At 41.8% G+C, this 26,381-nt stretch overlaps 1 protein-coding gene across 2 annotated transcripts in view; it reads left to right on the plus strand.

The window, feature by feature from the left end:
- SNX31 (sorting nexin 31) overlaps positions 1-26,381 on the plus strand; it is a 44,127-nt gene that overhangs the window by 13,251 nt on the left and 4,495 nt on the right. For both annotated transcript variants that reach the window (XM_060775674.2, XM_060775675.2), the window contains exons 5-11: positions 12,359-12,469; positions 14,374-14,464; positions 14,770-14,857; positions 16,514-16,583; positions 17,560-17,652; positions 22,138-22,341; positions 25,291-25,389. In XM_060775674.2, coding sequence (XP_060631657.2) covers positions 12,359-12,469; positions 14,374-14,464; positions 14,770-14,857; positions 16,514-16,583; positions 17,560-17,652; positions 22,138-22,341; positions 25,291-25,389 — 756 coding nt within the window. The remainder of the gene's footprint in view (positions 1-12,358; positions 12,470-14,373; positions 14,465-14,769; positions 14,858-16,513; positions 16,584-17,559; positions 17,653-22,137; positions 22,342-25,290; positions 25,390-26,381) is intronic.

The raw sequence follows: 26,381 nt of genomic DNA on the forward strand, positions 1-26,381 counted from the left end.
GACATGAGGGACTGTATTAAGGGGATCATAGCATTAGGAAGGTTGAGAATCACTGCTGTAAATGATTCCCAGTAAACTTTGTGAGACATTTGTTTAAAAGATGACAAGGCTTCTTGGGATTTAGCACTAAATAAATAAGCTTTGGGTTGTGTCAGGACATGTAACGATAAGCATGTTGAGGTGAAAATGTCAGCATCTTCTTGTCTCGTAATGGTGCTGACAGCTCCGGTCTGGCACGTACTTCGAGGCTGGAAGTTCAGGTTACAACATCTGGTTTTTTTTAATGTTCTCAATCTGGGTGTGAGCTGTGGGCCATAAGGTGCAGTGTTGCAAGGCAGGGGGATAGGTAGGTCCTGCAAATCTTGGAGGGTGACTCATATGGGAAAAAAAATAGGTACATAAATAACATAAACAAACAATAGCAAAGTTGAACTGCTGCTGTTTTCTCAGTATTTATATTCAGTTAAATGTCACAGCACTGACTTAAATGGCATGACAGAGAATCTTGTGGCACCTTGTTGTTTATTCGTTCAGTCGCTTCCGACTCTTCGTGACCTCATGGACTAGCCCAGGCCAGAGCTCTCTTTCGGCCGTCGCCACCCCCAGCTCCTTCAAGGTCAAGCCAGTCACTTCAAGGATGCCACTACCCATCCTACCCTTGGTCGACTCCTCTTCCTTTTCCCTTCCATTTTCCCCAGCATCATTACCTTCTCCAAGCTTTCCTGTCTTCTTATGATGTGGCCAAAGTACTTCATCTTTGCCTCTAATATCCTTTCCTCCAGTGAGCAGCCAGGCTTTATTTCTTGGAGTATGGACTGGTTTGATCTTTTTGCAGTCCAAGGCTCTCTCAGAGTTTTTCTCCAACACCACAGTTCAAAAGCATCTATCTTCCTTCGCTCAAGCCTTCCTTATGGTCCAGCTCTCACATTCATAGGTTATCACAGGAAATACCATTGCTTTAACTAAGCTGATCTTTGTTGCCAGTGTGATGTCCCTACTCTTCATTATTGGCACCAGAGCCCCCAGTGGCACAATGGGTTACCCTTCCCAAATCAGATGGCATCTAGTGCTTTTAGGATGTTTAAGTCATAAAATACAATTCCTATGCTTAGAATAGAATCATTTTCTTTAAATGTACATCTTTTGCATGTGCTGCTGATTGGTAGAAAAAACCATGTATTTCAATATAATTTTGCACTCAGAATGACTGTTTTGTTAGATGCCCAAACGATAGGTGGGGTCAAGTCTATGGCAAAGAGCCCCTGGTTGTGCAATCAATTAAACCCTTCTGCTAACATGACTGAAGACCGTTAGGTCACAGGTTCAAATCGAGAGAGAGTGCGAATGAGCTCCCTCTGTCAGCTCCAGCTCCTCATGCGGGGACAGTAGAGAAGCCTCCCACAAGGATGGTAAAACATCAAAAAAACATAAGGGCATCCCCTGGGCAAGGGGATTGCAGTTTCTCAAGTCGGTCCTGACATGAAAAAAACAAACTACTGGCACCTTAAATGCCAATAAATTTAGGATAAACTAAGCTGTTTATCTCCCGAATTGGAGATAAATAGCTTAGTTCCACCTGTATTTCCTATGCTACCTAGGGGGTCTTAGTGGCAAAAAGGGGCAGTGGACAAGTAGAAGACTTGGCAGGAGGAGCGGGAAAGAAATCTGGATTCCTTGGCCAAGTGGGGATAATAGGAATGCCAAGACTCTTTAGCTGAAAGTAGAAGGGGGATCGTGCCTCTCTAGTAGTTCAAAAACATGCAAATGTGAGTAGATCAATAGGTACTGCTTCTGCGGAAAGATAACGGTGCTCCATGAGTCATGTTGGCCGCATTACCTTGGAGGTGTCTACGGACAATGTCTGCTCTTCGGCTTAGAAATGGAGATGAGCACCATCCCCCCAGAATCGGACACAACTAGACTTAATGTCAGGTGAAACCTCTACTTTCTATGAGTTAGCAAGAATTCTTTGGGGGACTATTGCCCTGTACTCCTGTGGTGCATTGTGGACTGGAAATGAGTGGCATTAGTTCTGGTTTCATTTTTACCAACACCTCCCCCATTAGTATGATCTTTTTTTAAAAAAAACACATGGTTGATATCTCACTCTGAATCTTCCATCTATGGAGGATATTATATTATATTATATTTTGACTTTAAACTGTGCCAATTCTAATTGTTTTCCAGTCCTGGACTGTCCCAGCTGTACAGAAATTCAGCATACTTTCCATTACGTATATCTGGTACTGGTTGGGACTGGTATAGCAATGCACTATCTGATGTCAAAATACAAAATAATTTTTCATGTCATTCTTCAGAGCTGATTGATTACTAGGATGATAACCTTTACATATAAACCAAGATTCCATTCTATTTCCTCTTTACTCTTTAAGTGCATGTAGACTGAGCAATAGACGGCTAAGTAAACACCGAGTCAGTTTTAAAGATATTTTTCAAAAAGCTTTTAATGGAGATGTTCTGATATTGTCTTGTAAAATACTTTATGGGACATCCTTGTACTCTGTTTGGAAGTTGTAAATGACTTATGAAATTGATGAACAACTTTGCTGTTGGCTTTTCCTTCTTTTTGTAAAACAACTGTGACCTCAGGACAAGCTGTGATTGTTGGCATAAGTTATTGCGTAAATGCACTATTGTAGAGACTTTTTCCCATTGCCATATAAGCTTACATTCTTTTGTTTCTAATGTTTTGTTCATATTATTTTACTGTAGTAAGAAACATAGCACCTTTTTCTGTACACAAGTCTTGAAATGCAAAGACACTCAAATTTACAAACAGGAAAAAAAATAGCATTTCCCTTTCATGTCCAGAACTAAACGGAGTATTGATATACAGTGTTCCCTCGCTACTTCGCGGTTTGCTTTTTGCAGACTCACTGTTTCGTGGTTTTCCTTCCTTTCTGTTCACCAGGCCAAGTCCTGGTTCTGTCACTAGGATGTAGCCTGGTGAGTAGAGAGCAAGCAAGGGAGGGCGGGTGAGGAAGAGAGGGCTACAAAGGCAGAAACAGGAGCCTATCCGCCTCTTCCAGTCTCCTGATTCTGCCGCTGCTTCCGCCTTTGTGGCCTTCCCTCGCTCACTCACCCATCTGCCCTACCTCACTTGCTCGCAACTCACTGGGCCGAGTCCTGGTTCTGCCACCAGGACTCAGCCTGGTGAGTAGTGAGCAAGGGAGAGTGGGTGAGTGAGTAAGGGAGGGAGAGCCACAAAGGCGGAAGCAGCAGTAGAAGCAGGAGCCTGGAAGAATAAGGCTTCTGCTTATGCCGCCGTTGCTGCCCTCGCTCACTCACTCACTCACCTGCCCTCCCTCGGTTGTTCACTCACCGGGACGTGTCCCGGCATCAGAACTAGGACTCTGCCTGCTGAGTAGCAAGCAAGGGGGGGGGGGGGGGTTAGATGAGCAAACGAGAAGGGTGGCAACAGCAGCTGCAGAAGCAGGAGCCTGGCTGCCTCTTCCAGGCTCCTGTGTCCCTACTTCATGGATTTTCACTTTTCACAGGTGGTCCTGGAACATAACACCTGCGATAAGTGAGGGAACACTGTAGTGTCGGTCTGGCACCATTTTAGTCACAGTACAATTTTGTTCATGTCTGTTAAGAAATAAACCTAGGTGCTTAGGATTTTGAAGCATGAGTGAGGCAACTCGAGAGGTTCAGCAGACATAAGTGCACTTGCTTCCTGCACCACTTGCACATTTTCTTTTTAGTCAGAAGTGATGTAAGGCCACCTCAAGTTTTCTAAAAGTATCCTTTGAGATCTAAAAGAGATGTATCAGGGATCTAAAACAGCTTCCATGTGGAGGATTATTCTGCCTGGAAACATAATTTTCTGTTTTTGCTCCATCTTGTAAAGGTCACAAGATGTCTGGTGGCTGGACAGAAGAACTACCAAACAGTTCATGTAGTCAGTGGGCTGCTTAATTGGAACTTTAAATTGGTTTCAGAAATGTCTGGCAGTGTAAGTCCAAGAGCAGTCCCAGGGTTATGAACAAGATTGGTTCTCTAGGTTTGTTCTTAAGTTGAATTTGTGGTGTGGTTGACCTGCTGGGCTTGTATGGCGGCCCGGGCTCGGACCTTGACCTTGTGGCTGCACAGCAGAGTGCCCAGCACCCCATATTCAGCCCGATAAGCCTCCTGGTTGTCGGGTGGCAAGCACAACTTGGCCAAAACGGAGCGCAGTGTTTCAGCAGGAGGCTCTGGACATGGTCGGCCCTGATTTTGTCAATGTTGCTGACCACGGGCCCTTCCAGCACTGACTGGACATGCTCACCCCCTACCTGCAGCCGCGGCAAGATCAGCGTCTTGATCACATCTTATCCGAACTCCTCCAGGCTGGAGATAGAGCCATAGCATGTGGCCCAGGGCATCTTCTTGTCCACCCAGCTCTTAGTGAAGGTCTTGGTGGTGCACCATTGGATATTGTTGTTGGTGATGTTGAAGTTCTTGCAGAAACCATAAGGAAGGGTTACCACCCCTGTGGTGTCTGTTTTGTTGTCTGTGCCTCTGTTCATAAGGTTTCACCTCACCTTCTATCCCTGTGATTTAGAACATTTTGGGGTTGTCGTGGATTGGTGATAAAGCTTCAGTGGAAGATACATTTTTCCCATGATAATTTTTACAGGAGTGAATTTTCCATCCTAGCCATAGATTTCCTCTCACTTCTTATTGTTTCACCCCTGTTTGTAGTTAGGAGTGGTATGTAAGTTGGATGTTTGTAACTTGGGGACTGCCTATATAACTAGATGCAGTATGAAAATCTTGAATGCAGAACTCTGCAATAACTTCTTTTTCACCAACACATGGATTCATACTTTGATTGTGTTCTCCTAATTACCGGTACTTTCTATGATTGGGTAAGGACAGGGTCAGGGAAGGATCTGGCTGTGTTTCCATAGCTAGCTTCAGACCAAGGGCATCTTCTACCAAGATCTGATGGTGGGCTATAGAGGCCTTAGAAGACTGTCATTGGTTTTATACATGGCTACAGGAACACAGCCAGGTGATTTGTCAATCTCATTGGCTGTTCACCAGATTGCTGTCAGGGAGGATTATCTGAATATAGTCAGTCCTCAGCATTTATACAGGACCATGCAAAAGTGGGGAAAACATGAATAAAAACTCAGTATTTTTCATCTAAGGGCCCTTCCACACAGCCCTATATCCCAGAATATCAAGGCAGAAAGTTCCACAATATCTGCTTTGATCTGGAATATATGGCAGTGTGGATTCAGATAACTCAGTTCAAAGCAGATATTGTGGGATTTTCTGCCTTGATATTCTGGGATATAGGACTGTGTGGAAGGACCTAGAGAGAAAATCTCTCGAGAAATTACTAGGACCTCTGGTATGAATCAAGGGGAAACTTCTGCTGGAAATTGACTACGGAATTGCACTGGAGGTCCTAGAGATTCCTAGAGAGAAAGTTTTTATCAAAAGTCAAAGCTGCAAATATGGATGTCTGACTGTAATACTGACTGTAATATGGTAAATTCTGGGTGGGGGCTTTGGTTATTGAATTGGAAGGGAGAGAAAACTAACCTCGACAACAACTAAAGAAATTCAAAAAAGTATGGTGGACTTATGCATGCAAGTTTCATAACAGCTGCTACCCCCATCATTTAGATTACCACATTTTTGTTAGATTGACATTTTTTGGATCATACTTAAAATGGATTTAATTATAGAACATAATGCCATAGCCGTTTGTGATAACTGAGGCAAGGTCAGCCTTTTCAAATAGGACTGCAGCTGTCTTACCAAACTAAGCTGCTGAAAAGGCACTCCTGGTTGTCGGAACCACCTGAGCTTTCCCATATACTTCTGCCTGGCCCTTGTTTCATCCTGCCCCATCTCTGGAGAGATTTGTGCAGCTTGCATTGTTCTCTCATCACCCATTTAGTCTCACAAAAACTTATGAGGTTGATCAATCTGAGTGATTTGACTGGTCCAAGGTCATCTGGTGAGTCTGGGAGAGGGTGTTGGGAGACATTGGCATTTGATATTGCAATGTGAATATGCTGTCTTTGTTAGTTTTGTAATTTAAACCCTAATCCCAGTAGAGCAAACTAGCGTCAATGCTTAGCCAGTGTAAAGTAGCTGAATTCTATATTGCTTTCTCATCTAAATTGCCTGTTCTGCTGATGACTTCTTTCTCTGGTCTACCACTACAATTACTTTTCTTGGTTTAAAGCTCTAAACTAGCATAATGCTGCAGCTCAGAAATGCTCTTGCATGCCTGTATGTGCTTTTTAAGGTTGCTGGCTTGAATAGAAGCTCATCTTGAGAGGCTGAAATGCTAGGTTCATAAGGGAGCATTTCATAAGAGAGTGTGTGTGTCATCAGAGCTTAAAATGCACATAACACAGACAAATCTACCCTGTGTTCTAGGCTTGGGCAAACTTTTCTAACGTGGTAGCCACATGGTGGTCCAAAGTGGGGTGGGCAGATCAGGAGGGAGGGGGTTCTCCCCAAGCCCCCCCCCTTTCCTCCCCTTCCTCTTCTCTTTCGGATGCAGAAAGTGAAGGAAAGATGGGAAACGTTTGGATTCCAAAAGGGTTAGTCTTGGTCAGGATGAGATGGTGGAAGGGAGAGAAAAAGTGTATCCATGACACCCCATATTGCCTACTGATCTAGAATCCTAGAGCTGGAAGAAACCCCCAAGGGCCATCCAGTCCAACCCCCTGCCATGCAGAAAGGCACAAACAAAGCACTCCCGATAGACAGCCTCTGTGGAAAAGCCTCCAGAGAAGGAGACTCCACCACACTTCGAGTCAGCCTACGCCACTCTCCAACAGCTTACTGTCAGGAAGTTCTTCCTACTCTTTTCAGTTGAATCTATTTCCCTGCCATTTGAGCCCATTGCTCCCTTGTGTCCTGATCTCTAGAGCAGCAGAAAGTCAGTTTTTGCCCTCCTCCTCTTCATGGGACAACCCTTTAAATCTTGAAACATAGTTCTCTTGTTCCCTCTCTATCTTCTCTTTTCCCAGCTAAATATTCCCCAGGAGGAAAGGAGGAAGGAAAAAGAGAAGGAAGGAAGGAGAGAGAATGAAGGAGGGGAATGAAGGGAGGGAAGGAGGAAAGAAAGAAGGAAAGACAAGAAGGAAGGAAGGAAGGAAGGAAGGAAGGAAGGAAGGAAGGAAGGAAGGAAGGAAGGAAGGAGAAATGAGAAATAGAGGGAGGGAGGAAAGAGGGAAGGAGGGACGAAAGTGTGGAAGGGAAGGTAAGAGGAAGGAAGGATGGATAGGATAGGATAGGATGGTGTGAGAGAGGAGGGCCTGAGAAAAGAGCCGAAGGGACCACATCCGGCCCTCAAGCCTGGAAAAAGGAAGAGGGGTCAACCAAGGGCAAGATGGATGAATGGCATCCTTGAAGTGACTGGAGGTGACGGCCGAGAGGGAGCTCTGGCGTGGGCTGGTCCATGAGGTCACGAAGAGTCGGAAACAACTGAACGAATGAAGAACAACACAACACCTTTGTTACAGGAAGGTGCCCCAAATGTCCTGTGGTGGTCAGTGCTTCATGACAAAAAGGATGAAAGATATAGACTTCTGCTTGATAAGCTGAAGAAGTGTTGCCAATCTGTCAGCTGTAGCAAAATGGACCAAGGCAGCATTACAGCTTCCTATGGAAGGTAGTGAGGAGGATCCTCGTATGAACTTCTTGTGCTTTCTTCTTGAAATGCACTCCCATTCTGTCACCAGCTTCCTCCTAACATTGAAATTTTGGTCTAATTGAGAGGAAATATGTAGACAGGGCTCACTTCATACTTTTTGATCAAAAGAAACGTTTCTTTCTGTTTGAAAGGACTACTGCTATATCATGGCAGACTTGTCTTTAATTCCTGGATGGCACAAACGATAAAAACAGACTATGAAGCTCAATGGATGCTGAATACGTTTTGTTCTTTCGCTCAAAAGTCTTTCAGAACCCCACCCACTCCCCATTTAAAAAGCTGCCAAACTTTTGTAAAAAAAGGGTTTCCCTCTCTTTGATGCCATGATATAATCCTGCAGCTGTTTCTTCTTTTGAAAGTTGTGCTTTGGGGAGCAGCTATGGGGAGCCCTCTCAGCCCAGTCATAGCAAATTTCTGCATGGAACACTTTGAAAAACAAGCCCTGGAAACAGCAACAAAAAGCCCACTATATGGTTCAGATTTGTGGATGTCACCTTTACCATTTGGAGCCATGGAGAAGAAGAACTCAACAAGTTCCTGGATCACGTCAACAGCATCCACCCAAATATCCAATTCACTGTGGAAAAAGAAAATGAAGGAAAACTGCCTTTTCTAGATGTCCTAGCTGGTGTTGTCCGTAGACACCTCCAAAGTCATGTGGCTAACCTGACTGCACGGAGCACCGTTTCCTTCCCACAGAAGCGGTTCCTATTGATCTACTCACATGTGCATACTTTCGAACTATTAGGTTGGCAGAAGCTGGGGCTAATAGCAGGAGCTCACCCTGCCCCCCAGGTTCAAACCGCTGACCTTTTGGTCAGCAAGTTCAGCAGCTCAGCAGTTTAACCTGCTGCACCACCAGAAGGCCATGGAAAGACTTGCCTCACTAGAAAAAGTCAACACTACTTGGTAAGATAGAAAGCTATAAGGAAAGAGGAAGACTGCGTTAGAGATGGAAATGAAGCCATTGCCCTGAATCTGTAAAACCTGAGCAGAGCTGTTGATGATAGGATGACTTAAGAAGCCTCTCATTCATAGAGACGACAATGTATACCATCTGGAAAGACCCCCTAACTCATAAGCACTGTACGAGTAGGAGGCAACATAAAGGACCTCCATTTCCTATATTTTTCTTAATATTTTTAGCAAGAATTAAACTTTTACCAGGGTTGCGGGCAGGGCACACCACCAACCTCCAGATCCTAATGGCCCTGAGGGAATTGTGTCATTTGGACAGGCTTTTCACAACCTTTTTTGAACTTATCTTGTGCATAATAGATGCATTTCAGCAGTTAGGTTCCTTTTCCTTAAAAAAACAAACTCTCATGGTGTTTTCTCTCACCTGAAACTGACAGCCAGAAATCCATTACTTTCTGTTTCAGTAAGGTTATTCATTGAGCAGACCTGGGAACTGAGCTGCAGAGCTCCCGGCATTACGGATGCACTCTGAGTATTGGTGCTCATCTCTATTTCTCAGCCGAAGAGCCGGCATTGTCTGTAGACACCTCCAAGGTCATGTGGCTGGCATGACTGCATGGAGCGCCGTTACCTTCCCACTGGAGCGGGAATCTCCTCATGTTTGCATGTTTTTGAACTGCTACGTTGGCAGAAGCTGGGGCTAACAGTGGGAGCTCACCCCATTCCCCGGATTTGAACTGGTGACCTTTCAGTCAGCAAGTTCAGCAGCTCAGCGGTTTAACCCACTGCACCACCGGGGGCTCCAATAACACATTAAGTGACTAGCAATTTGCGGTCTTTTCATGTTACTTATAAACCAAATCACGCTGCTTCATTTAGCCTTAATAATATAACTGCTTCTGTCACTTATGTGCATCAAACAAGGAGATTTATGATGTGAAATACAAAGTACTTACATAAAGGAGAGAAATAAATATATTGAGATTAGGTGCATTTAGGTTATTTCTACTCTTCTGATTGTCAGCGATTATTTGTTAAGTGTTCCAAAGAAACAGAAAGAAGGATTAGGAGGAAAAAGCATGCAATTATGTGGGTTTGTAACTATCAAACAGAAAATAATGCTCATAGTTCTTCGGTGTTGAATTTTGTATTCTAAACAGACTCAATGATTGAACATGTGAGCCCACTGTCATTTTAAATATAAGGAACTCAGTAATTTTACTAAATCCAATGGCATATTGGTTGTTGCATCTCCCCATCTCTTTCTGTCCTCTTTGCAGTTTTCCACAACACCCCAAAAATGTTTAATAGAGATTTCCAACCCTTCTGAGCAGATTTTAAGAGGACCAAGTTGGGTCATGTTGTTTCCCCAAAAATATGACCCAACAGTTTTATAAGCAAAATGCCTTCCAGATAATAATTTCCCTACTTAAAAATCAATGGGTCTCCCCTCCTTAGGGTCAATGGGTTTGATTGGTTTAACTCAGGGATGTCAAACTTATTTTCATTGAAGGCCACATCAGCCTTATAGTTGCCTCCAAAGGGTTGTTGAATTCATAGGTGGAGAATCTGTGGAAAGAGAGGGTCAACTCTAATGTTTTTAGATCATAGTCACTGCTCTTTAGTTGAGAACAACAACTCTCATCACTTTTGATTTACCGCCACGCAGACTGGGGATAATGGGAATTGCAGCCCAACAGCACTTAGACTGTTGGGGAAAGCTTAAAGGGCATTTCAAAGTCACACATAGAATCAAAGAGTTGGAAGAGACCTCATGGGCCATCCAGTCCAACCCTATTCTGCCAAGAAGCAGAATAGGTGCATTTTAAGAAGCATTTTAAATATAAGGAAAAATAAGGAACCATCCAGCCTCTGTTTAAAAGCCTCCAAAGAAGGAGTCTCCGCCATACTCCAGGGCAGAGAGTTCCACTGCTGAACAGCACTCACAGTTAGGAAGTTCTTGCTCATGTTCAGGTGGAATCTCCTTTCTTGTAGTTTGAAGCCATTGTTCCATTGCATCCTAGTCTCCAGGGAAGCAGAAAACAAGCTTGCTCCCTCCTCCCTATGACTTCCTCTCACATATTTATACATGGCTATCATGTCTTCTCTAAGCCTTCTCTTCTTCAGGCTAAACATGCCCAGCTCTTTAAGCCGCACCTCATAGGGCTTGTTCTCCAGACCCTTGATCATTTTAATCACCGTTCTCTGGACACATTCCAGCTAGTCAACATCTCCCTTAAATTGTGGTGCCCAGAATTGGACACAGTATTCCAGGTGTTGTTTGACCAAGGCGGAAACGAAAGGAGAAGCCTTTGCCTGTGTATTTGTGTCTCATTGTATGTCATTGATCTAAGACATTACTGTATCACAACTTCCATCAGCTCCAATCATGATTTCTAATTATGAGGAATAGAGGCGTTGTAGTCCAGCATCTGGAGGGCCATGTAAAATGTCATCTCGGAATGGGTTTCGCCCGTGGGCCTTGAGTTTGACAAATGTGGCTTAACTGTCTGTATAATCAGAAATAAATTTCAGTGGGTTCAGTGGAATTTATTCGCAGTTAAATTGATATAAGACTGTAGCAAACGGGAGTACAGAGAGCCACTGTTATCTCCATAATGACTTCTGCTAATGATAAAAAGCATAATGATAAGGGGAAACACTAAAAGACCAATTATCTGGAGTTTACAACTGCCTGGATAGTAAGGCTGCCATTTGATTAAGGTTATTTCAAACTGTGGGTTTTAATCAAATCTAAATACATTTCTATATACTTCTGAAAGGGGAAAATGTGCTTTGTTTTTCATTCTATGCAGTCATATGCCTCAGCAAATGGTACTTCAGAAGAGACATATCCTCTTGTGTGAAAGAAAGGAGGAATGCCTTATCTAATAAGGCTTCTTCCCTTCCATTTATTTATAAGCACTTACACAGGAAATACTATTGTCATTGGAGCACCTTTTTGAATGATCAGATCTCTTATTAAGGGCATCTCTTTCACAGTGCATATTTTGCAGCACTTCAATACTACTTTCACAGAATGCCAAATCAAAGGAATATAGAGGATAAAGACTAGATTCCTTTGATTTGATATGTATTTAAAAGGGACCACAATGGCGCAGATGGTTAAATGGCTAAGCTGCAGAACTTGCTGACCAGAAAGTTGGTGGTTTGAATTCAGGGAGCGGGGCGAGCTCCCGCTGTTAGTCCCAGCTTCTGCCAACCTAGCAGTTCGAAAACATGCAAATGTGAGTAATAGGTACCACTTCGGCAGGAAGGTAACGGCGCTCCATACAGTCATGCTGGACAACGACGGCTCTTCGGCTTAGAAATGTAGATGTGCACCACCCCCCAGAGTCGGACACGACTAGACTTAATGTCAGGCTAAACCTTTACCTTTACTATAGTTCTCTATCAGAATTCTCTACCTCTAGTCTCTTTCTCAAACTATGAATCCCAGGATTCTGCAGGATGAAGCCATAGCAGTGAAAATGCTGAAATGGATTAGTATGACGAAGGTGACAATTAGATAATGCTGCAGCCTTGTTATATTAACATCTGTTTCTTGAGTCTTTCAATTCTATAATTCTATTCATTTTCTTTATACTTCAGTTAAGGGCATGTGGTAAATATTTTACATCTTGTTTACAAGCCACCATTCTTTTTCAGTTTGCTGCATGTTTTTCTGAAGAAATTGAAGATTCTTGCCATCATCAGCAAAGGCCACAAATGTATTTTCATATCTTGCAGGACACCTTCAAAATCCAGACCCAACGAGCCTTTCTGGATGTTTTTCTTCCTGATGGGAGATATCTCAGACTTGATGTCCAGACATCAGATACTGCTGAAAGAATCCTAGAGGTAATTCATTTTGAAACCTTGGCAAAGGTTCCTTTTTTGAACCTAGTTTGAGAAAGGCACTCTTCCAAGTTGTGCTTCTTTTACAAATGAGTTGAACACTACCAGCTATGAACTGTTTTCAGTTATATTTAGCCATTGTTTTATTTTTAAACTCGATTTCATCCTTGCAGATGTATTGCAGCATATAATTGTTTTGAATATCAATACATAGTTATTTATGGATGCCCTGGTGGCGAAGCAGGTTAAACTGCCGAGCTGCTGAATTTGTTGACCAAAAGGTTGGTTTGAATCCGGGGAGCTCCCAGTATTAGCCCCAGCTTCTGCCAACCTAGCAATTCAAAAACATGCAAATGTAAGTAGATCAATAGGTACAGCTCCAGCGGGAAGTTAACGGTGCTCCATGCAGTCATGCCGGCCACATGACTTTGGAGGTGTCCATGGACAACGCCAGCTCTTCGGCTTAGAAATGGAGATGAGCACCACCACCCAGAATCAGATACGACTAGACTTAATGTCAGGGAAAACCTTTCCTTTTACCCAGGGAAGTGTGACGTTCAATACCACTATCCCCCAGTTGGACACGACTAGAGTTAATGTCAAGGGGAAGCCTTTACCTACACAGTTATTTGTTCAGAGACCAAAAATAATTTAGACTATACCTCTGTAAAAAGTGCTTTTATTTATTTATTTACTATATTTATATACCGTCTCTCTCAGCCCACAGGTGACTCGGGGTGGTGTACAGTTGGTGCCAAGATCATAAAATACAATTTCAATACCATAAAAACAATCAGAGAATATATCGTATATTCCGGCATATAAGATGACTGGGTGTATAAGATGACCCCCAACTTTTCCAGTTAAAATATAGAGTTTGGGATATACTCGCCGTATAAGACTACCCCTCTTCCAATGCACACCAAATAAAATTTTAAAAGCATCAGATTTAATTTCAATTTGATAATTTTCCTATTACTGTACCTCCTTCTCTGCCTCTCAGATCTTGCACATGCGCACCTGCACCACTTCACTGCAGTCTTCAGGAGTGAGATCTGAGAGGCAGAGGAGGAGGTATGGTAATAAGGGCGGGCCAGACAGGTAAAAGAGGTGTGTTTTTCTGGGTGCAGAGTCACTCTATCTCTTTTTTGCATACCCCGGGGCGCCCAGGATGCCTGCAGCTTGCTCCGCCCTTCACTTACACCTTCCCAGTAAGGCACCCCTTCACCTCACCATCGGGACCGCATCAAGTCCACAAATCCTGATGAATGAATTTTCTTCTACCGTACTTGTACAGCGTCACCCTAATGCTGTATACGGCTGTATACGGCAGGGATGCGACCACTGCCATTTTTGCCCCCCACCATATGCGGCAACCACAGATTCTCCAATCCGGATTGGAAGTTTCAGCACCCGCTCTATAAGACGACTCCCAGTGCATAAGTGTACTCCCAGTGTATAAGACGATCCCTGACTTTTGAGAAGATTCTCTTGGGTTAAAAAGTAGTCTTATATGCCAGAAAATACAGTAATACCATAGCAAAGTCAATTAAAAACACACAACCTGGAGTTGTAAATAATGACTATTTGGATTATATTAGCAACTCCTGGGGAAAATAACTGGGGCAGAGTGATCCACAGAATTAGCAACAGTAGACACGTAGGAGCCTTTTCATACTTACGTCATGTTCTGTGAAACGTGAAAGTTGCAGCTATTACCATTAACTCATTAAAATGTATCACCTCGGTGGTTTATTTATCTCCACCTCTACAAGAAAACAACAAAGATCAATTTGCGGAATTTTTCTATTCCATTGTGTCGAAAGGAGTTATTTTTAAGTAGGTGTTGCCTGGTGTGTTTTTCTGTTCACAGACTTAAGGAAAAGTATTTTTCTCTTTTCCCCCAGGTTGTATCCTACAAGATTGAGCTTTCAAGAGAACTAATAGGGTATTTCAGCTTATTTCTTATTCAAGATCACAACAATGGAGAACTGTCTGGTAAGAAATGCTTTGCGTAGCCATCACTCAGTAAATGCTGCAGTCACTTTCCTTTGCTGGTCTCCTTTGCTGGTCTGATGGGAAACTGGGAGACAGCAGTGTGACCTTGTGGTCCATCCAGTCCAACCACCTGTCAAGAAGCAGGAAATTCACACTGTTTGTACAAAAGCTTGCATCAATGCATGCTATTTAGCACAGTGTACACAACCTTCTGTATAAATCATTTGAGTTTTACGTATATGAAAACCCAATTTTTAAATCGTGTTTTAGAGATTGTCATCTTTTCTCCCTCTTTACCCCTCTAGTACTGAAAAAACTGGCCGAATTTGAACTGCCCTATGTGAGTCTTCGCAGCATGAAGGAGCCGTCTTGTAAAATTGGGATCAGAAAGTGGTGAGCAGGAAACTGAAGTTTAATAAGAAAGATGTATTTTATTTTCATCATTAAAATGAATATGTTGAAGGAGGAAAAAGCCATTGGTTCAGTTCCTATGAGCTGAGTACCATTAAAAAAGAAAGCTGACAGAAGAGGGGGCGAAATCAGCACATTTGTGGTGCTGGGGGAGTGTGCTATAGATATAATGGACTGCCAAAAAGAGAGAACAAATTAAACCTGAAGTCTCACAAGAAGGCAAAATTATTTAATTTTGATACTGTGGACATATCATGAGAAACATTACTCATTGGAAAAGACAACAATCCTCAAACTGAAGGCAATAGAAGACAGAAAACTGTACTATAGGTGAAGTAACTCAACTTGAGTTTTCTAGACCTGAGCAGAGCAGAGGGTCTCTTAGGCCCCTTTTACACTATAATGATCATGATGATGATGATGCAATCCCGGGTGATAGAAGGATTGAAGAGAAACAACTGGAAAAGCTGACACGAGGATTTAAAAATCGAACTGCATACTCTGGCACAAGCCAGTTAAGGTGGTCCCAGTACACTGATCGGTACACTGGGTGCAGTGCCTAAAGACCTTGGCCTGCATTTAAACACAATTGGCACTGACAAAATTACCATCTGCCAGCTGCAAAAGGCCACCTTACTGGGATCTGCATGCATTATTCGCCGATACATCACACAGTCCTAGACACTTGGGAAGTATCTGACGTGTGATCCAATGCAACAACCAGCAGAGATTATCTTGTCTCATCTTGTTGTGTTAATAATAATAATAATAATAATAATAATAATAATAATATATTTATACCCCGCCACCATCTCCCCAACAGGGGCTTGTGGTGGCTAACACGAGGCCAAGCCCAACAATTACAACAAATCAAAATAAAATACAAACACCAAATAATAACATCAAATGAAATGTAAACAAAACAAATTAATACAAAATCAAATACAGAAAATGAAGTAAAATAATAAAAAATGTACATGCCATATAATCCAAATTATTAAATCAGATAATCCAGATTATCTGCTTTGAACTGGATTATAGGAGTCCACACTGCCATATAATCCAGTTCAAAGCAGGTAACTTGGATTTTATACGGCAGTGTAGAAGGGGTCCTATCAGTCTCTCATCACTATAAATGGAAGGTAGCAGCTTTCTTCACTTATGGACTTTAATGGGTTGAGTGGTGACGGGAATAGCAATCCAACAAAATTAGAAAGGCCATAAATTGCACACTCCTCATGTATATTATTGCCAAATTATGTATGTCCTTTTAGGGAGATGGTAATTGATTGTCCAATATTTTGCCAATTATCCAGTCTTAGGTAAATGTTTTGAATTGAAACAAATCAAAACATGCACCTTAAAGATGTGTTGGCAGATATCACACCTTTTCCTGCCACACTTAACAGTAGTTTTTCCCCAGTATTCTCGGAAGGTAGCCTCTCAGCAGGTGCTACAGTATGTGGACCAATGAACCTGTTATTGTGGCAGTCAGTTTTGCTCCTTCTCATAAACATTTGTTGCTTAAATGCCATTTTAAGCACAACACTTGTTGATATTTTCTTTTGCTAGATATATTCTTTGCTCATGTCACATTCTTCTGTTTATGTTTTTAACCCCATTTCTTTCACTGGACAGGTACATGGATCCTTCCCTTGATAAAATGCTTGTGGACTGCAGAACTGCAGTGAATTTACTCTATATGCAGGTAACACCTAGAAGAAGCACTTTTTGTGCTTCTGAAAATGTTGTTCAAATTAGGATTTTTTAAATGAGCAAGTGTGACAACATGTCCTGGCTACTATGCCACTATGCCACCCCACCGCTTTTATGTATATACTAATCAGGTAAACTATACAGGAAATATAAAGCAAAACTAGATGTGAGTGCAGAAATATGGTATTTAAGCTGACTCAGCCATATAAAACCAGCATGATGCTGGTGTTAATAGCAGAAATCCATAGGTAAGCATTATTAAAACCACAAGGCTTGCTTCCTAGAGTCGCTCCCCTGCTATGCACTGGGGTATGCAAAGCATGATCCGGGATGAGAAAAAGTCAGAGAGGGGCTGATTTAACATTATAAGCAATATACCATTGCAGAGTTGTGTACTCTTCGGCTCCTTTTTCCTGTAAAAATCAGATATACACAGTTTCCTTGACATTGCAGAAGATTTTCTCATTTATATCCTGCTTTTGTCATGATAAAGACTCAGGAAGGCTTGCAAAATTAATATAAATACACTGCAAGCATATGCGAAAACAAACAAAAGATTGGCATTGAAAAGGTAAATTTGCCCATTTGTAATTTTGCAAGCTAATTAAATTATCGTCGAAGGCTTCCATGGCTGGAATCACTGGGTTGTTGTAGGTTTTTGGGGCTATATGGCCATGTTCTAGAAGCATTCTCTCCTGACGTTTCGCCTGCATCTATGGTGGGCATCCTCAGAGGTTGTGAGGCTGTTAAGAATTGTGGGAGTTGAAGTCCAAAACACCTGGAGGGCCAAAGTTTGCCCATGCACTAGAAGAACCAGAACCCTTATAAAACAGCAAGGCCAAGCCATCCATGGGGGTTATTGGCCAAGGTCCCAAAAGATTCTGGACTTGCTGCTTGCATCTCAGAAAAGAATATATTAAATTAGAGATAACTGAGGTTTCAACTTTTTTACTTTTTGTGTTTAAAAGGTTGTACAGGAGATTGAGAAGAACTGGCTCAGGCCTACTGATGGGCAGATGCAGAAACTTCAAATGTTCCAAAAGGCACCAAACAAAATGAAGGTAACATCTTGTTGTTGTTTTTTTAAAGGCTCATTTCAATTCAGTGCTATGGTATGACGACAGCATTTATAGACACCCCTCTATATTTGTGCATTTGATTGTTCATGGATTGGATGAAAATATTTCCTCTAAGAAACCCCAGGTCCTCCAGTGTGAATCTCTCATCAAATTCCACCAAATATTGCTCATAAAGTCAAGCTGGAGGACTTGTAGAAAGGGCCTGTCACATAAAATCCAGATTTTGGTTTTTGGGTCAGGAACCACTTGAGAAACTGCAAGTTGCTTCTGGTGTGAGAGAATTGGCCGTCTGCAAAGATGTTGCCCAGGGAACGCCCGGATTTTTTTTATGTTTTTACCATCCTTGTGGGAGGCTTCTCTCATGTCCCCGCATGAGGAGCTGGAGGTGACAGAGGGAGCTCATCCACACTCTCCCTAGGTTGGATTCAAACCGGCAACCTTCAGGTCAGCAACCCAACCTTCAAGTCATTAGTCCTGCTGACACAAGGGTTTAACCCACTGCGCCACTGGGGACTCCTGATTATCTGATTTGAACTGGATTATCTGAAAGAGTAGACTTATATAATTCAAATCAAATAATGTGGATTTTTTGCTTTGATAATCTGGGTTATATGGCAGTGTAGAAGTGGCCTTAGAGATTCCTAGAAACCATTCAAGAAATCTCCAGTACAATCCAGTACAATCTGACAGAAATTGCTGGAGAAACTAGATATTCCTAGAGCAGGCGTGGGCAAACATCGGCTCTCCAGGTGTTTTGGACTTCAACTCCCACAATTCCTAACAGCCTACCAGCTGTTAGGAATTATGGGAGTTGAAGTTCAAAACACCTGGAGGGCTGAAGTTTGCCCACGCCTATGCTAGAGAGATGTTAGCTCATCTTAGGCTTTTCTAGATCCTGTAATGCAATTTTATGGTATTCTTGGGCCAGATGTCCTTCATTCCAATAGAGTTTGCTATTATCTGTGGCTTCCGAGTATTCAGAAATCATACTGTATTGGATATATGATACATTGGATAAAGTGGGGATTGCACTTCAATCCTATCATGTTGTGCTTTGACATTGGGTCCATTATTTTGAAATGCCTTGTATTTTGAGTGACTACAGTGTAGCCTCCGTAGTTACTCAAAATACAATATATCCAATTCTTTCCATTTTTGTTTTTCTTACTATAACCCTGTAAAGAGCAGCAGTTGTGTGAGAATGATGATACCCACCTCTCCTCACAGCTCAAAGTTAAGCACAACATGATAGGATTGAAGTGCAATCCCCACTTTTCCAAGTTCTTAAACTCATTTCCGGGTGGAGCCATCAAGAGGTGGAGAATCCTGCTGTAATGGAGCAGGACACTAGGTTGTGTTCATCTTGCAAGTGGTGGATGCAGTGAAACCCAAGGTTTTAAGAGGTCCTGTCCCACCAATGCAACTGTTCTACGTATGCCTCCAGTAAGGAGTGATTGCAGTTGCAATTCTACTTGAAACATTTGCTTGAAGGTAGAGACAAGAGGTGAAGGCAGATCCAGTCCACTGGAGTTCTTGCTGTTGTGCTGATGTGTTTACAACTATCTTTATCCCTGGTTTCCAGCTGGGTTACTAGCTTGGCGTAAAAAAATCATTATGCAAGCTGTTGCGCTTTCGCAGAGGTTGCACAAATGCAGTCCCCAGGCAGCCAATCATTTTGAAAGCACTCACAGTTCTTTTCTCACTTCTGACCTGGGAATATGGAACTAATTGAATATTGTTCGGTAGGCGGATTCAAGGCCACACTGCCTATTATGTAGTTTGTTGTCAAAAGCTTTCATGGCTGGAATCACTGGGTTGTTGTGAGTTTTCTGGGCTGTATGGCCATGTTCCAGAAGCATTTTCTCCTGACGTTTCACCCACATCTATGGCAGACATCCATAGAGGTTGTGAGGTTTGTTGGAAATTAGGCAGAGCACCTGATGAACTAACCTGCACACAGTATATTATTTGAGAACACATAAATATTGGACCACTCTAACAACTACCATGTCAGACTACACAGAAAAGCCATTGAAATCCATAAGCATGTGGACAATTTCCAACAGAAAGGACGATACCATGAACAAAATCTGGCTACCAGTATTAAAAAAAACTCTAAAGTCAGGACAGTAAAGAAAGAACAACACTTAAAAACAGGGGAATTCCTGATAAGGAACAATCAGGGGCAGCAAATCACCTCCCAACAAAGAATTCCCCCAGGCAAGAAGCAGCCAAACTTTGAAGCTGCAACGCTGTTCAGTGTTAACCAAGGTGATCAATTGCAACATTCACACTTGCCCCAAACAGACAAGATTTCTTTCTCCCATCCTGGACTTTCCACAGATATCTAAACCACATTTTCCTAGTTTCCAACAAACCTCACAAACTCTGAGGATGCCTGCTATATATGGAGTCAAAATGTCAGGAGAGAATACTTCTAGAACATGGCCATACAGCCCAGAAAACTCACAGCAACCCTATTATGTAGTTGGTTGTGTAATATAACTATGCTGGCATATATTATTGCAACCTTATCTCTGTCTCTATGCATTTCCATTTCTCCACTGGAACAATGTCATTCTTTCAAATACGACTTGTACTATACATATATTTGTTTAGGGGTGGAAATGTAAACTGTTGTGTATCTGCGGCTCCCTCAACACTGCCATAAAATCCAGTTCAAAGTAGATAACCTGGATTTTATACGACAGTGTAGATGGGGCCTCATAGAGAAACACAAATGGCAATTTCACTTGCCATTTTCCCTATAGTATAAAGATGAGGAACATTTGATCCTGTAGCTCCTAGGACACTTCACTGTGATTTTTGCTGATTAGGGCAGATAGGAGTTAGTGTCCGCCAACATTTAGTGAGCTGTGTATTTCCCATCCTGGTTAATGCCAAACATGTAAGCATACAAACCAAGCCTGGACAGTCGACCCTCCACATTTGCAGGTTTAACTGTTACAGATTTGATTATTCACTGATTTGATTAAAATGTTCTCTAAGAATCTTCCATGGCGGTTCTATGGTCGTCTTCCAGTGGAAGTTGACCACGGAGCTTGTTCTGTCACACGCTGGGCCCCTAACAGCTGTACTTTTCTATAGGATGTATACTTTAAGCCCAGCGGGAAGCCAGGGGAGCCTCAAAGAGAGATTCTTAGGGATTTTTCTGAAGTGATGATCTTTAGAATCTTTAAAGTCTTTATTATGGAACAAACAACACATCTTCAATGGTTCAAACAACACTTCAAGGCTTTCTTAGTCTAGTCTTCAATGGACTGGCACCTGACTTTGATTAACTGTATTTTCTCTGTAGGAAAACCCCTTTTAACCTCTCCCAGGCTGCTTACTATCTATGCCTCATTGGTGTGGGTGCTACTACCGATTCCAAATGCGTCTGGGTATAGAGTAGACCTAGCAGCCGAGGCTTGTAGATATTTCAGCTGGAGTTCAGTGGATCTGTAATGCTGTCCTCCCTCTGAGAATTCTTTGAAACTGTTAGGCTGAGAGGCTGTGAGCTCTCAACCAGAGCCTTGGGACCTTTTCCCTGGAATTTCTGTTTCTGTTTTCCCCGGATGTTTTTGAGAAAAGAAACTAGGTCTACGTCCTATAGTATAGCTTCCTTGTGTGAGACTGACCAAAAAATGGCTCCTTTCCCTCCCAGAGCTCTGAACAAGGGGCGGAACCAAAGCTTAATTATGATAGACAGGTAGCCTGCCCTATGATTGCAAACTTTAACATAAAGAAAATAAAGTTGGAGCTCCTGGTACAGCCGTACCAGCACAGAGCTGTATTGGAGGACTTGGAGAGTTTTAGAGCGATGTTCTCATATGAAAAATAGCATTTTTTTTAATTTGCAGTTTTTCATTTTCATGGGGGTCATGTGCTTTGAATCCCAGCGAATACGAGGTTCACAAATACCTTGCCAAAAAAGAGAAGAGCAATTACTTTTGCTCCTTTTTGAAGACATTGTCAAGAAGGCCTTGTGCAGATTACTAGCATAGTATTAAATAAACATGGACTGCTGAACAGCTCCAGGAATCTTGCCCTGCACATTTTTCTCAAAGTATTAATCATTCCCCATCTAACATATGGCATTTGACATTTTTACTTCAAAGTGAGCAGCAGGAGAACTCCTGCATTAATGTTAAATGTAGGACTGGGGCCCTTTAAACCTGGGATCGTAAACTGTAGCATCGGTTATTAGCTTCTGGATGTCCACAGGAGATCTGTACCAGAGTCCGGAATTGAATTATAATGTATGCTGTAACCCAAAGGGTTTGGCTAATATGGCCCGTGGTTACATTATCAAAAGGACTTTAGGGGTTATGGTCTACATAAGTAACTTTTTCAGTCAAACTTTTTCAACCAGTCACTTGGTGAAGTTGCTAGCCTTTGCCATCTTCCTGCATCATGTCATATATAACCCACTGTTCTCCTCCAGTTTCTGTTTCTCTTGCACAGTTCTTAGAGCTGGTTCAGGAGGTCCGGCATTATGGCTATATACAGCTTGATCCTTGCTCTTGTGACTACCCCGAAGTCGGCTGTACGGCTGCTATTCATGTTGGAAATAATGAGATTAGCTGCTGCATAAAGTTGCCTAGTAACCAGATCAAAGAGGTCAGCTTCAAGATCAACCGGGTGAGGTGCTGGCAGGTCACATTCCTAGTAAGTACCTTGGGAGCAACTTGATGTTTTTCAGGTACTTGACCACAGTGTGTGATGAGAACTGAGAATTATCACTGCCTTTCTTCACAAAGGAGCAGAGCTTGGGGAAGTTATTTGGTTGGACTACAGCTCCCAAAATCCTCCAACCAGGATGGGCATTTCTATGGAGATGGACGATTCTGGGAGATTGGTTTATTTAGTGTCTCACCTTTCTTGCAACATGGCACCCAAAGGTAGATCACAACACAGATGAAAACAAAGTACACTTAAACAAAATTATTTTAATTGAAGTGTTATTTATTTATTTATTTATTGAGTCATCAGCAACCAGTCAATTATATTACATTTCTAACAGAACAAAGCAAACAAACAGACAAAATACAAAATACAGAATACAAAATGTGTGAGTTTGGTAGTGGATTAAATGTCCTTTGACCAGTATCTGGCCACTTGGAATGCTTCTGGTGTTGCTGCAAGAAGGTCCTCCATTGTGCATGTGGCTGGGCTCAGGTTGCATTGCAGCAGGTGGTCAGTGGTTTGCTCTTCTCCTCACTCGCATGTCGAGGATTCCACTTTGTAGCCCCATTTCTGAAGGTTGGCTCTGCATCTCGTGGTGCCAGAGCGCAGTCTGTTTAGCGCCTTCCAAGTCGCCCAGTCCTCTGTGTGCCCAGGGGGAGTAGCAGTTAAATAAACTATAATATTAAACACAGCACTAATTCGGAATGGATAATGATGATGATGATAATAATAATGATAATAATAATAATGATAATAATAATAATAATAATACTTTTGAATCCAGACTGACAAAGTTTTGGAACACAATACACCAGACATCACGATTGTGGAGAAGAAAATGTTTGGATTCTTGATGTCACCATACCAGGTGACAGGCACATTGAGGAAAAACCCTTCAGCACAACCAGCCTTTTGCCAAATATTTGACTAGGGAAAAGGTCTTGGAGAACAGAGAGAGAGCCATTGGGGGAAGTCCTGTGGTTTTGAAGGAACCACATAGTGATAATGTGGAATTGAGAAAATGTCTTTCACTATGGACTTCAAAACTAAGGTAAGTTCATTTAGGAAAATATGAGCTTTCTCATATCTCTCTATATGAACTTACTTGAGATAGTCTGGAGCCAAGCAGTCTAGGACTTCATGAGTCATAACCAATACTTGGCATTCTGACCAGAAATAAACCAGTTGCCCTTGAAGCTATTGCAACAAGAGTGATATGTGTTGCTTGTAACCCAGTCCTGGACATCAATCTGGCCATAGCGTTTTGGAGGTTTCTGGAAACTTTCTAAAGACAGACCCATATTTAGTGCCTTACAGCAATTGAAACAGGATCTAATCAGTGGATTTCAGTAGATCTGGCATCTCCAAGAATGGGCACAATCAGTACACCCGTTTTAATTATGTCCATGTATTTGTAATGGCTGCCAAAACTTGGACATTCAGACTTGAGGCTGAGTTCAGCAGTATAAACAAACTGTGAACTTGATATTTCAGTGGAAATAGCCTGGTCAAATTTATTCTCTGTTTGCCCAACATTTTAAGTGATGAAGAAGAGTACTCTTCATCATTTTCATTCTCTTAAAATAACTGTTTTTGATGCAGCAAGAAAAGATCAAGCTCCCCTGTTTCTCTAATACTAAACAAAGGACTGGATGGTCCTTGTGGACTCTTCCAATTCTATGATTTTCCCCAAAGACATTTACCATGAGCAATTTAGGGCAAGCTCTAGAAGTCATCCTAAAAATCCCACAAAAATGCAACCACCCTTGTCCCAAAACACAGTTCATTTGGTAGCATTCCCTTGGGAATTTTCTTTTGAGAAATCTACTAGCAATGGAGCATGGCACATAAGGCAAAATCACAGAAGTGGAAACAGCTTTTTCTTTTTACCATTTAAAAAAACAGTTAAAGGGTTAGTAAATATGTTTAAAATGTTTTATAGAACTTACATAACTCCAGAGTTATTGGCTAAAATAGAGAAAACAGGACAAGGGGTTTGCTGGAGATGTAAGAAGGTGAAGAGATCCTTTTTCCATGTATGGTGGACTTGTTATATAGTTCAATAATTCTGGGGGGAAAGTGGTGAAAGAAACAAACAATATGATTAACAAAAAGTTAAAAAAAACAACCCTGGAAATGTGCTTATTAGGACTATTTAGAAGGTGTACTAGCGCAGCAGATGAAGAAATTTGTTGATATTGCTTTGTTTTTGCTAGACTAATCATGGCCAAGACATGGAAGCGGGGGAAAGAGTTAACTATTGAAGGCTGGAGAGATAAATTAGTAGAGAGATAAATTATATCCAAATGGCCAAGCTTACAAATAGCAGCAGAGGAGGAAATAATGAAGAATTTAGAAGGAGAAAGAGAAGGAGAAGGAGAAGAAAAGGCTGGCTTGGGTATCTGGGAAAGAATACAAAGCCAGATTTGAAGACTGTCATAAAGGGGATTTAGTGAAAGAAGGCACATGGGTAGTTGTGGGTTAATTATATGATCCAAATTGAGGGGCATCAGAGGTCATGGGGGTTGAATTCACAGGTGTGGGGATAGAGGGACAAGAAATGTTAAGGTATAATAACTGTACTGACAAAAATGATTTTTCACATGTTTAACGAGTGCTGACTGTATATCATTTTGTAAACTTGCTTGTTCTTTTGTATATCTTTTTTCCCTCTCTTTTTTTCATTTTCTTTTCTTTTTTCCTTTTTTCTTTTTCTTTTTTTACAAAAAAATATTAGACAACATTTAAAGTGTGAGGGCAAGTGAGCTGCCACTGAAACGACTGAGATATCCACGATATTATTATTATTATTATTATTATTATTATTATTATTTAGATTTGATTGAGCAGCAATACAGATTGGATAATCTCTGAATCAGTAGCACAGCCTCACTGTATATGTCTTGTCCTTTTTTTCTTTTAAATGCTCAGGGATCTGTTACAGGTCAAGGACTTGACCAGTTTTTGGAACTCAGGTTTGAGTACAATGATTCAGATACATGGAGATGGATCGTCTTCAACACAAAACAGGTTTGTTCTGGTGAAATTTTTAAAAAGGAGTCTGGGGTGAGTCAAAATGGCATTTTTTGCATGTTTTGCATCAGTATCTGTACAGGTATTACAATCCCAGTTGACCTAAATGCTTTTTGGAGAGGGACTTTTGGAAAAAGAGACAAAGGATGAGTGTAAGTTATCCTTTTCCAGCTGCAGTTTGCTTGCTCCAAATCCAAGCTGCTTTTCCCTATAACACATTCAAAATATGTTTTCTAGGTATCTCCCCAGGGTAGGGAAGATAAGGCAAACCAAAAGATCTGAAACAAAGACCCTGTAGTCCAGTCATGGGCAAAGTTCGGACCACCAGGTTTTTTGGACTTCAATTCCTAACAGTTAGGAATTGTGGGAATTGAAGTCCAAACACCTGGAGGACTGAAGCAAACCCATGCCTGCTGTTATCACATCCCTTCAGTTGCTTCTCTCATCCAAGTAATGAAATGTCTTCTTAACTTTTCAATAGAAGTAGCAATTGCTAGGTGTCTTCTTCTGTATGGAACTGTTTAAATTAGTGGTTCCCAACTTGTGGTCCATGGACCACCAATGGTCTGGAAAACGGAAATATGGTCTGCGGCCTCACCATTACTACACCATTGCCTCAAAATCATGTGGCAACAAGAACGACTGGTCTCGCGAAGCCCTCTTACAGTGCTGAGACAACAGGGATATTGGGAGGGGAGAGGCTGACTACCCACAAAACATTACTACTACCACATCAGCTCTAGATTATTGAATATGGCTTTCTGTGTTTGAACGGATGACGACTACTGGATGGCATATGTTCTGTATCAGAAATTAGAGCTGATGTGGTCTATCAAATGCAGGTTTCTGAATCAGCACCCCAAATAACCAAACTGAATCTAAAGTTAACCAAAAACAGATTTGTAAACTCTTTTGGCACTAGTGTTGGAGAGTGATCCCTGGTCAAAGTGGTTCCTGGCCAAAAAAGGTTGGGAACCACTGGTTTAAAT

The sequence above is a fragment of the Anolis sagrei genome, chromosome 4 (assembly GCF_037176765.1).
Source record: "Anolis sagrei isolate rAnoSag1 chromosome 4, rAnoSag1.mat, whole genome shotgun sequence".
Classification (NCBI taxonomy): domain Eukaryota; kingdom Metazoa; phylum Chordata; class Lepidosauria; order Squamata; family Dactyloidae; genus Anolis; species Anolis sagrei.